Source organism: Amblyomma mixtum, chromosome 3 (genome assembly GCF_055824585.1).
Source record: "Amblyomma mixtum isolate Tamu chromosome 3, ASM5582458v1, whole genome shotgun sequence".
Lineage (NCBI taxonomy): Eukaryota > Metazoa > Arthropoda > Arachnida > Ixodida > Ixodidae > Amblyomma > Amblyomma mixtum.
Window position 1 is genome coordinate 19808923 of NC_143014.1, and position 11052 is coordinate 19819974.

Below are 11052 nucleotides of genomic sequence, written 5' to 3' on the forward strand. Positions count from 1 at the left end.
TCGCTTTTATTTCGCGCACTTTCGCCTACACGGAAAAATATAAGCAACAATAGGCATTGCTTTTCGAGTAATTTGGCGATTTTCAAGCTCCAGGCCTAACTATATGCAGTGTGATGATGATATTGTTACCAAAGCATTTGGAGCGGCCGAGCAGTGTACATGGGCTCAGGCCATGTACAAAAACAAAAAAGGGAAAAACAAAAAAAAGGAGAGGGGGGGGGCGTGTTTTCCTAAGAGCAACGGCATCAGAGTTCATGTGCTTTGACTTCTTGACACTAGAAGGCGCCACTGTTTGCATGTGAACCTTAGGGATGGTATACGGCACTGCGAACCAAGAGTGTCATGTTTGTGCCGACTACTGCTCACGCAAAACAGTGACCTATGCGCATGCCCAACAAAAAGTGCCTGTCAAGTGAACGCTTCGCTCCTCCTGCAGTGGCGCAGTGTGTGGTGACGGTCACTTACCGAGTGGCAGCAGGAAGAAGAACGGAAACCAGCAGATGATGAAGACGCCGACGACGATGCCGAGCGTCTTCGCCGCCTTCTTCTGGCGCTTGAACTTGACCAGCCGACCTTGGAGGCCAGCGGCCCTCTGGGCCTCGTCGCCAGCCACCGAGGGCGTATGCACCCGTAGGGTCAGCTGGCCCGGCTCGCCCTTGATGGTTTTCACTCCGGTGCGCAGGAACTTGGTCTGGCGCGCGGCGGCCTTGTAGATTCGGAAGTAGAGCACCAGAATCACCAACGTCGGAATATAGAAAGAGAAGGACACGGAGAAGATGACGTAGCCCGTCTGCTTGGTCACCTCACAGACGAACGGGTCCTCCGGCGGGGGCTCGCGCCAGCCGAGCAGCGGCCCCACCGAAATGACGGCTGAGAGTAGCCACACGAGGACGCAGGCGGCCAGGGCACGCCGGTGCGTCACCACGCTCGAGTAGGTGAGTGGCCTCGTGACGCCGATGTAGCGGTCCACGCTGATCACGCACAGGCTGTTGATGGACGCCGTGCAGCAGAGTACGTCCGTGGCCGCCCACACATGGCAGAAGATCTGGCCGAAAAACCACTGCTTGTCCAGGACCTCGAGAGCTGCCGAGAAGGGCAGCACGCTGGCGCCCAGCAGCAAGTCGGCCAGCGCCAGGTTGACGATGAGGCAGTTGGTGGCTGTGCGCAGGCTGGCGTTGAGGAAGACGGCCAGCAGCACCATCAGGTTGCCGCTGATGGCTAGCAGGATGATGGCCAGCAGGAGGCCGCCCTTGAGTAGCGCCCCCGGGGCCAATCCCACCGGCTCCGTCTCGTTTGCCGCCCCCGAGGAGGCGTTCTCCAAGAAGGGCCACAACCAGGGCTCGCTCCCGTTTCCTTCCATCGCCGCCCTGAGAGGCGAGCGGTCAGGAGTGAACCTTTAAGAGAAAGCTACAACGCGTCACTCGGATGTCTCAAGCAACGTAAACAGAGAAATTTTCATCGGGCTATTTTTGGAAGCTTTCTGAGTGTTTTATTCTGAAAATAGTAACCGAAGCTCGACACGACTTCTGTCCGATGTGTTTCTACCCCATGGGTGTGCATCACTGCCTTGCAACTGGCTGTTTAATTTGTTATTTTTTGCTACCGTACGCGGCTAAAGTATTACGGAGCGAGCTTCGGCGTCTGAATTTTTTTCACTCGTTCCGTATTGAAGATATAATGATTTTTAGGTTCATACGCGAGTGCACCAGTGTCATGTGCTAATTATATGCTCTTTCACTATTTAACAAGTATGTACAGTCTTTGTCAGAAGTAACCAGGCCGCATGGTTTGCTTCTGATTTGTATAGTAGAGCCTTTACGGCTTTCCCTAAGGTCGAAAAGTTTTTTGAAGGTGAGGACAGGGGTTCTCCTTGCCATACCGAAATTCAGAGCTTGAGGGCTGGCCTAACAGTTTAAATATACGACCGAGAATTAAAACCATGCAGCCTGGTTACTTTTGACAAAGTCTGTACACCTGAATAGATCATCTTCGCTTCTCCTTGATGTTCCATCTCACGCGTCTAAATGTTTTCACAATTACCTCAGCTTCATAGGGATCTAAGGGGACACATTAGCTTCTAATTCATCGGCAAGCTTCATCCAGCGATAAGGTTGTGGAATGATTCACCAGATAACAACGCTTCTCTCTATTATACTGATACATTCCATCATCAACTCATCGGACATTTCACTGAAGCCATCGCTTAACATGACTTCTGTCACATCTTTATCTGTTGTTTGCTTTGCTACAGCTATTAAGTGCCATTTTGATGCAATTTTTGCACTTCCGTTTTTTTACTGTTTTAACTTTTTTCATATCTGTCTGTAGTATTTTGCGTGCTATATCATGAATTGCACTATATATGGCGACTTGTTTGACGCGCTGATAATAACACGATCTACGTGCTTTTTTATATTACTTTGTTGTTGTGCCTTACATTCTATTGCGTACTATTTTTCTTATTTACCTGCCGTTAGGTGTATTACTCTTTCCTTTTTTCATGTTTTCAAGCATGTCTGCTGTATATTGAATTTTTCGTTTCATTGTGTTCTGCTTATTCTGTTTGAAATGCGCCGTTTGAAATTTGACGTCCCCCCCCTCCCCCTTACACAATGATCTAAAGGCCTGTAAGGTATTTCAAATCAGCATAAGTATTTCCTAATTTCCTTTACATAAGGCGTCACAGGAATTCCGTAATGTAATGACCCGGGGCGGGAGAAAGATGAGCGCACGGGGCGGAGGAGCCAGGCCAGTCCCGTGCGGCGGAGGACGCAACTTTTGTCAAGCGCTTCCCCAGGCGTTGGACTACCACGCGTGGCAGTCTCGTCGTGGACAGTTTTACAGTAGGCAGGCCTGTCATAAGCAAAAGAGAGAATTAAGAGCTCCCCTCATACTGAACAGTAGGGGCACTGTCCTGTATTTGAACCACAGCACCACTCGTTTCTATTCAGCCGTCTGTAATACGTGCTAATCTTTTTTACTCGTCTCTGCCCTTATTAGAAGTTACTTAATGTGTGGGACCAAATCATAAAATTTTAATACACCAGACTATCCCCTAATAGCGCAGTTTCATGCAGAAAGTTCAGGAGAATCGAAAACTTGGGGCAGATATTTCATGACATATGATGACTAGTACATGCAGATACTGCATCTAGTACGTGATTACGAATTTACTCAGTCTGAACGAATAAAAAAATCCAATAAATTTTGTTAGAACTCGCTCTACAGCGCTCTACAGCGTTCCAGCGTTGTCCTGTGTACTTCCTTGTGAACGCGTCCTTTCCGCTGGTTTTCTGATTATCGCTCTACAAAGTAAGCGCCATCATAGCGAGCAGATTCGTGTCTTTGCCGGCCTCTTCTATCCAGCACATTTCTTAGCGCGGTGTGACCTTGACTTGGCAGTGCACCATTTAGCACAATGGCAAGCTTTAGCGCCGTCTCTCGTTCTTCTTATTTTTCCGATAATCGGGAGCGCGTGCAGGCCGATCCTTACGAATGCAACGCTCCGCTGTGGCCAATTCAGGGTGAAAGTGTAAGTGGAAATGACCGGTGTAAAATAGAACTGATGTGAACTCACAAAATTTCGGCATCATCGGTATAATCAGACAAAACTGAACATCGCCGGTATGGAACCTTGGTAAAAGTATCGGAGTCAGCTTCTCTGCATAGCGTAAACCCCTTCACCATTGCGGCCAAACCACTCCTGGGGCATAAATAGCGCGCAGCGCTGGAGGCATCTGTTGTCACCCATTTCCTGTATGTTTCTGCCCATTGTTGCTGTTGAGGAGTAGGTATTAAGCTTGTAAGCCACTGCTTTGCAGGTACAATTCTCCCTCCCCACTGCAGTCACTAAGAAAGGGTGAAAGGCAGCTGTGTCAAAAGTACTGCTCGTCAGTGCGTGTACAGCATGAGGCGTGGAATAGAAGTCTTTAGCGCTGTTCCTGACTTCTCCTCTAGAGTACCTGTATATGCTACCAAAGGTAGCACAGTCGCGCGTCCGTTTTCAAAACGCCGCTGGTGACTCCATTAGTAGAGCGCCATCACGTGGTGTCCAAGCAACCGTGTACTGCGGAGAAGGCGACGCTCGGGACACTTTTCGTAATTCCCGACGCCGCCGCTGCAGCGAACTGGATTGACAGCCGGCCAAGTTCGAAGCGTATCCACTATCCAACAGCTGCTTATGTTCGCTGCTGTTCATGTGCGTAGCTCTCGCGTTTTTTTCTTTTTCTTTTGCTAAAACTTGCATTGAGGTTCCTTTACCGAGAACAGGCTGGACATGCGGCTCTGCGCTTTTTCGTGTACGCAGTTTAAACGCTAAAATAGATCAAAATTTTGGTATGGGCTAGTCGGTGGCTCATCTTAAAGAAAGTAATATGCAGCGCAAAAAACAGGGAGAAGCTTCAAACAACAGGAATGGCGCTGAACTAACGACTGAAATCTTATTGAAAACGGCAGAGCTTGAAAGGGGCACCGCGATGATTTTCTCAGTACCGGTTAATATCATTAAATAGATTCATCATGCGTTCCAGAGACCAGGGCAAAAAGAATTATTGAAATCGGAGCATGCAAACGAAAGTTATTCCACATCGAAAATTCAAAATGAAAAAGACGAAAACGCATTACACTCGCCCATTTCACTCACCCAGTGCCGAGATTGGGCGCTACCAATCAGAACCGCGCCTAGCGCACACGCAGCGGAAGCGTGCACGCAATTGTTGCTTTGTCGGGGCTGTAGACAACCGCGCTTTGTACGGCGTCTTCCCCCCGTGTACACATCACCATAGTCAGGGCAGGGGTGACTAACTACAAAGGAAGCTCTCGGATGTTTTTTTTTTTGTACTCTGACTGGAAGGCTGTGGGCAGTACCAACCCCTTCCCCCCAAACTCGCCTCCCGTCTCCTGTCCGGGCTGACTGGCTTTATTTTTCGCTGCCGTCTTGGTGTGGTTTGACTCAACGTTTTTTGAACAGCGGTGGCCCCCACGAAGGTCTGAAGCGGAATGGAAAGTTTTTTTTCTTTTGTTCAAATTTAAGCAGCGCTATCTTTTAAGACGAATACACAGAGGACAGGACGGGCGCTGACTCCAACTATGTTTATTGAACACGTTTCGTAGAACATATAAGAAAAGACGACCGTGAGCGCATGCGCATCTACGACTGCTAAAAGAGTAGAAAACTGAGCTAGTTGGTTCATACTTCTTGGTGGGAACAGCCGAAATAACAAAACGCAGACACAGGAAGGAACACACAGAACGTAGACGAAGCTTCGTCTACGTTCTGTGTGTTCCTTTCTGTGTCTGCGTTTTGTTATTTCGGCTGTTCCCACCAAGAAACATCTACAACTGACCACAGAAGAAAAGGCCAAGAAAACCGGACAGGGGGCGAGAGTAATGTGAGGTGGCTTTTTTTCTTCTTAAAGATGACAGCAAAGGTTGATTAAGGTGAGCAGAACGCATTTGAGATCCCCCTTTCTTGTGGTAAAGTGCACGTTGGCCAGACAGGGCGTTGTGTTAACGAACGTACCAGGGAACATGAACGAAGTTTGGGAAACGCATCAGACTCATGCCTGAATCTACCCGCCCATTGCCGTTCTTGCAAGTACCTAAACGATCAGAACTGTAAGCCATGGCTTGACAAGATCAAAATTCTAACCGTGAGCAAAGATTAGCTCGGGAATTATCCGAATCATTTTTGTCAAGGCAAGAGGCGACATGTGTGTCAGCATCACCTCTGTCTCCCTGCATGCCAGCGAATTCAGATTGCTTGAAAGTAAGGGATGAAATGCGCTCTGCTCACCTTAATCAACCTTTGCTGTCATCTTTAAGAAGAAAAAATGCGACCTCCTTTACTCTCGCCCCCTGTCCCGTTTTCTTGGCCTTTCCTTCTGTGGTCAGTCGTAGATGCGCATGCGCTCACGGTCGTCTTTTCTTATATGTTCTACGAAAAACGTGTTCAATAAACATAGTTGGAGTCAGCGCCCGTCCTGTCATATCCTCTGTGTATTCGTCTTAAAAGTCAGCGCTGCTTAGATTTGAAGAAAAGGAAATGCATAACCAACTAGCCCCGCAATGTGTTTTACTAAGGAATGGAAAGTGTCGCCCCTAGCTTTATTCTTGTTAGTTTTCGTTCGCTTTCCCTGCTTCTTTCCAGTTTTTGTGGCTTGCGATAAGCTTTCAGTACTCAGAGACATAATATTTTGGATCAATTTCGCGAGTATAAAGGAACAAGATTCAAACTGGATGCCCAACCAACCAGAAAGGCAGCGCTCAATCTGGATGCCACCTCATTTCCGCTGCCGAAAATGGCCGCCGCGTTGCAACACCATCGGCTCAAAACAAGCATTTCTGGCGAAGATTAAAATCGCTAATCTTACGATTTCGGCGATTTCATTGCGCGTTCAGGACTCACAATGTCCCTTACTCTGCATACAAAGAATAAACCTCATGCTTTATCTACGTCGCAAGACACCTTTGAATACAGACAGGCCAACACATGTCCAAGAAGATAATAAATAGCCGAAAGATTGTATAACCAGCATCAAAACCACTCAAACGGTTATCGCAGAGGGCGTGAACAACATACAGCCCGAAAATCACAGGAGGCATGTGCAGCTACTCAAAAAACGGATGAATCATGAAAAACAGCACAACAGGAAGTCATATCGTATCAAAGGCTGAGACATGGAAGCCATTAAGCGTAGCAAACGCAGAGTCAAACGCGTGAAAGGAAAACGACGAAATAACACCCCAGGAGACCACCGGCAACAACAGAAGTAAAACCGTAAAAACGTAGTAAAAGCAGTAACAAGGAAGTGAGAGAAAACAGTACGAGAAAACAAGGCACCCAGAGATAGGGAAACCTAGAAACACAAAGGCGGGTTAACCAATGCTACCGTCCAGAAACCCAATTTCTTTCTTGGATAAGGAAATCGATGGTTTGCTTACGCACCAGCCACCTCCGCTGGATATGAGCCAGGCCTCGATCACCTTAGGTGATCGAGGCCTGGCTCATATCCAGGGGAGGTAGGTGATCAAGTACTGTTTTCAATCACTTCCTTGTCGCGGCTTTTACTAAGTTTTTTTAGGTTTTACTTCTGTTGTTGCCGGAGGTCTCCTGTGGTATTTTTCGTTGTTTAGCTTTCACGCGTTTGACTCCCCGTTGCTACGCTTAATGACTTCCGGGTCTTAGCCCGTGATATCATACGACTTCCTGTTCTGTTGTTTTCATGATTCATCAGTTTTTTTAGTAACTGCACCTGCCTTCCCGTGATTTTCGGGCTGTGTGATAACCGTTGGAGTGGTTTTGATGCTGGTATTACAATCTTATGGCGATTCATTATCTTCTTGGACATGTGATGGCTGGTCTGTGTTTAAAGCTGTGCCGTTTTCAATAAAATTTCAGTCGTCGTTTCAGCGCCCGTCCTGTTGTTTTTGTCTTCTCTGCTGTCCCTGTTTTTCTTGAGCTGCATATACTTTCCTTAATCTAAAACAGAGCTCAGCGTTGCGTATTTATCCTTGTTGGCATAAAACCTGAATGGCAAACAATTTTTAAGCGAGGGGAAACATGTTTAGGCAACTGATTGTTTACTTCAGTTGCTAACGTTCATCCAGTTTCGAGTAAACTGTATTCTGGATTTAATACTGTCCTTTAGCTCCGGCTCTTAACTTTTTGCAGGAGTTTCGGGATTCAATAAAGGAGGCTATTAACAGGTTTTTTAACGCAGGTCCGGCTATTAAATGTTTCCGCAAAGGGGAATGAATGCTGCATTTGTACGGCATATTTAGAATACTAAGCCTGCCCTCAAGTTGTCAGGTAAACAGTTCAAGGAAGGCCACTGTGGTAATCGGCTGCTGCCGCAGCTCACGGCGCGCGCAAGAAAGAGCAGTACTTTTTCCTGTTTATATTTTTGGACTGCGTTACGTAGTCAGCTGTTTCGATGCTCTTTGTTTGCGATCCAGCGCAAAAGTGGTTTACAAACCTCGAAAAAGCGCCCACGGTCGATCGGTGATGCGCTAGGCATGTCGCCTGCAGAAACGGGGTGCGGCTTCGCCACAGAACTTCAGTTGCTTGACAAGTGAAGATGGTGGACCTACGCGCAGCTCTGCTACCGTTGGTAGCATATACAGTAACTCTATTCTCGTCCTAGGACGGTCCGCGTCGCCATAGTGGTTACACCCTCTCACTCTTAGTCATCAAACCGTCAACAGTTTGTTCAACTCAGCGCATATTCCCTGATATAAAGCCCATTTTATCTGTTGTGCTGTCGGGTTACATCCTGGCGGCATAACGTAGCCAGATAACGTAGATCATAGGTGACGTCACCAGATTTATTATTTATGCGTACGACACGACTTGCTATTATCTGCCACTTCGCCGAATCAACATAAGCCTCGACGAATGGTCCGAATGAAAGAAGTTGAAAGTAAATACTAATAAAACAAGAGCTGTTCTCTTTCATACAAAAAATAGAAACGTATTAATCGATGAAGATATCCGCCATAATAATTGAACAACGGAAAATGCAAGGTAATTTTAAAAAAAATTACGAGGAACTTTAGCGGCTTAAGTGGTGAAAGGCGAAAGCCTGAGTGCTGCATTCTGCTACGCGATTGTTCACTTCACATTCTGTTGGTGCATAAATTAACTGCCAATTAATGACGCTTAATCTTTGCCTTTAGGAGTGGAACGCGACAGCGTGTTGTAGCGCTGCCACGCAGTCCACGGAACGCCACCACCCATTCGGCGCGATGCGTTGCCCTTTGAATGCAACGCTTTTTGAGGAAAGGTTATATGCCTTGCTCGTCGGTAAATTGGTTTTTGAGGAAAGGAAATGTATCTGTCTCTCATATCTCGGTGGACACCTAAGCCTCGCCGTAACGGGAAGGGAGGAAGATGGGAGCTAACGAAGACACCGTATTCACTAGACGCGCCTTTGTTCATTCTAAACCATCGAGCTGGCATGGCGGAGTGGTAGCGTGCTCGTCTCGCACTTCGGAGACCGGGGTTCGATTCCCGAGCTCGGCCAATTTCCTACTCAGTTTCACATGACTATTTATCTGGTCTGACTAGAAAGGTTAGCTAGGCTAATTGGTTAAGTAAGTCCCACTAACTTGGAGCATCACTATACGATTCCTTTAATTGGTTGCATGGTTAGTAGCCAAAGTACAATTCGCGCACTGTGACGTCATGACCGTTTCGACCAATTCAAAAACGTGAAATTTCTGTCGACAACTTCTGCTTACAACGATGAGGCATTAAAGGCTTCCGCCTTAAATTTTTTGGTGTCGTCTTAACGGAACAGTTGTCATGGGATGCCCAAGCGGATCATATCATACTGAGGTTTTCACCAGTCTTTGGCTTGACTAATATAAACAAGCATATCTTGGCCATCAAGGTTAGAACTCTTATATATCGCGCATTGTTCTACTCTCACATGAAATATTGTCACTTGCTCTGGGAACGACAAACCTTAGTAACATGCATAAAATATATAGAAGACAGCAGAAAATAATGCTAAGAAATGTTTTTGACGTTCCTTCGACCAACCATCTCTTCCGCTCCTTCAGAAACATAACTTAAAGAGGCCATGACAGCCTATTTTCACGCATACCCTGCTTATTTCATACATTTTTGTTTCGAAAGCAACACTACGCTATTCGCCGAGCCATTTCACGGAGCCGAGGAAAGGGCATAATGCGCATGCGCGAGAAGCAGTGACGTCACACGGCGCACAGCTGGCCCACCGCCGTCGTCGCAGCGCGGCCGCCGCCGCGCTCGCCAGTTGCGCATTGTGCCGGGGCGCCGGTGACGCCGCCGCTGCCGCGCGCTCTCCATCGCCTCTCTTTCTCTCCTCCCCAATGCGCAGTAGCGGCGCACAGCTAGCGTGCCGGGGCCGCCGGCATGCCAGCTGTGTGTAGTGACATCACTTGCTCCTCGCGCGTGCGCAGTATGGTCGCGCAAGAGCACGCGAAACGGCGACACTGTGGGCAATGTAGCTCACTCAAAAATATATGGCTACGCGCAGATGTTTCTTTCGCAATCCTCCACGTTTAACCACAGCTGAACCACCGCCACCTTTTTTTCCAACACGTTAAACTACAATTCCCCGAAGTTTCAGTTGATTCTCTGCGCTAGATATTTTTAAAACGATTTTTTTTTCGTTTCTCTTGCGAGCTGCTTGCTGATCTGGCACACTCTTTTCGCTGACGTCACCAGGGCATGCGCGCCCAGCGTCGTCTGCTGCGCGCTGTTCGCTGCGTTGAGGTGCCTGCTTGCGCAACGTGGGCGGCGGTTGCTCGAAATTTTTTTTTTCTTTTAGCTTAGCGGAATAAAATGGATTTTTCGTGTTTTCTTTTCGGAAGCCTTCAGCTTAGTGCGCGAGCTTAGTGATCCTTGGGAAAGCGGACTTGCTCGTGGCGCGTGTTCTCTGATTATTAAGGAAACAAATCGGTGCACCCCTGCTTTATTATTTACACTTAGGAGCAGTAAAGCGCCCCGTATGTAAAAAACGGCATGTGCCATGCATGCCTTCGCCAATGTGCGCCGTGAACGGCGTGGCGATCTGTCGCTGGCTTTTCTTGCCCGCTATTCGTCAGCTCGATAAATAAACTCAAATTATCACGAGGTGGCACTAGAGTAAGCTTGCGGTACGAAAGGAGCAGAGAAAAGTGCCAAATGCGACTGCCTCCCCGCTGCATGTGTGTGTGTGTGGGCGCGCGCGCGTGTTTGTGTGTGTGCGTGTGCGTGTGCGTGTGCGTGTGCGTGTGCGTGTGCGTGTGCGTGTGCGTGTGTGTGTGTGTGTGTGTGTGTGTGTGTGTGTGTGTGTGTGTGTGTGTGTGTGTGTGTGTGTGTGTGTGTGTGTGTGTGTGTGTGTGTGTGTGTGTGTGTGTGTGTGTGTGTGTGTGTGTGTGTGTGTGTGTGTGTGTGTGTGTGTGTGTGTGTGTGTGTGTGTGTGTGTGTGTGTGTGTGTGTGTGTGTGTGTGTGTGTGTGTGTGTGTGTGTGTGTGTGTGTGTGTGTGTGTGTGTGTGTGTGTGTGTGTGTGTGTGTGTGTGTG

The 11052-nt window shown here is 47.8% G+C and overlaps 1 protein-coding gene across 1 annotated transcript in view; it reads right to left on the reverse strand.

The window, feature by feature from the left end:
* Positions 1-1360, reverse strand: part of LOC149349390 (alpha-1A adrenergic receptor-like) — a 45847-nt gene extending 44487 nt beyond the window's left edge. The window contains exon 1 of the mRNA XM_089576770.1: positions 466-1360. Within this exon, the coding sequence (XP_089432896.1) occupies positions 466-1360 (895 nt within the window). The remainder of the gene's footprint in view (positions 1-465) is intronic.
* Positions 1361-11052: the final 9692 nt, after the last annotated feature.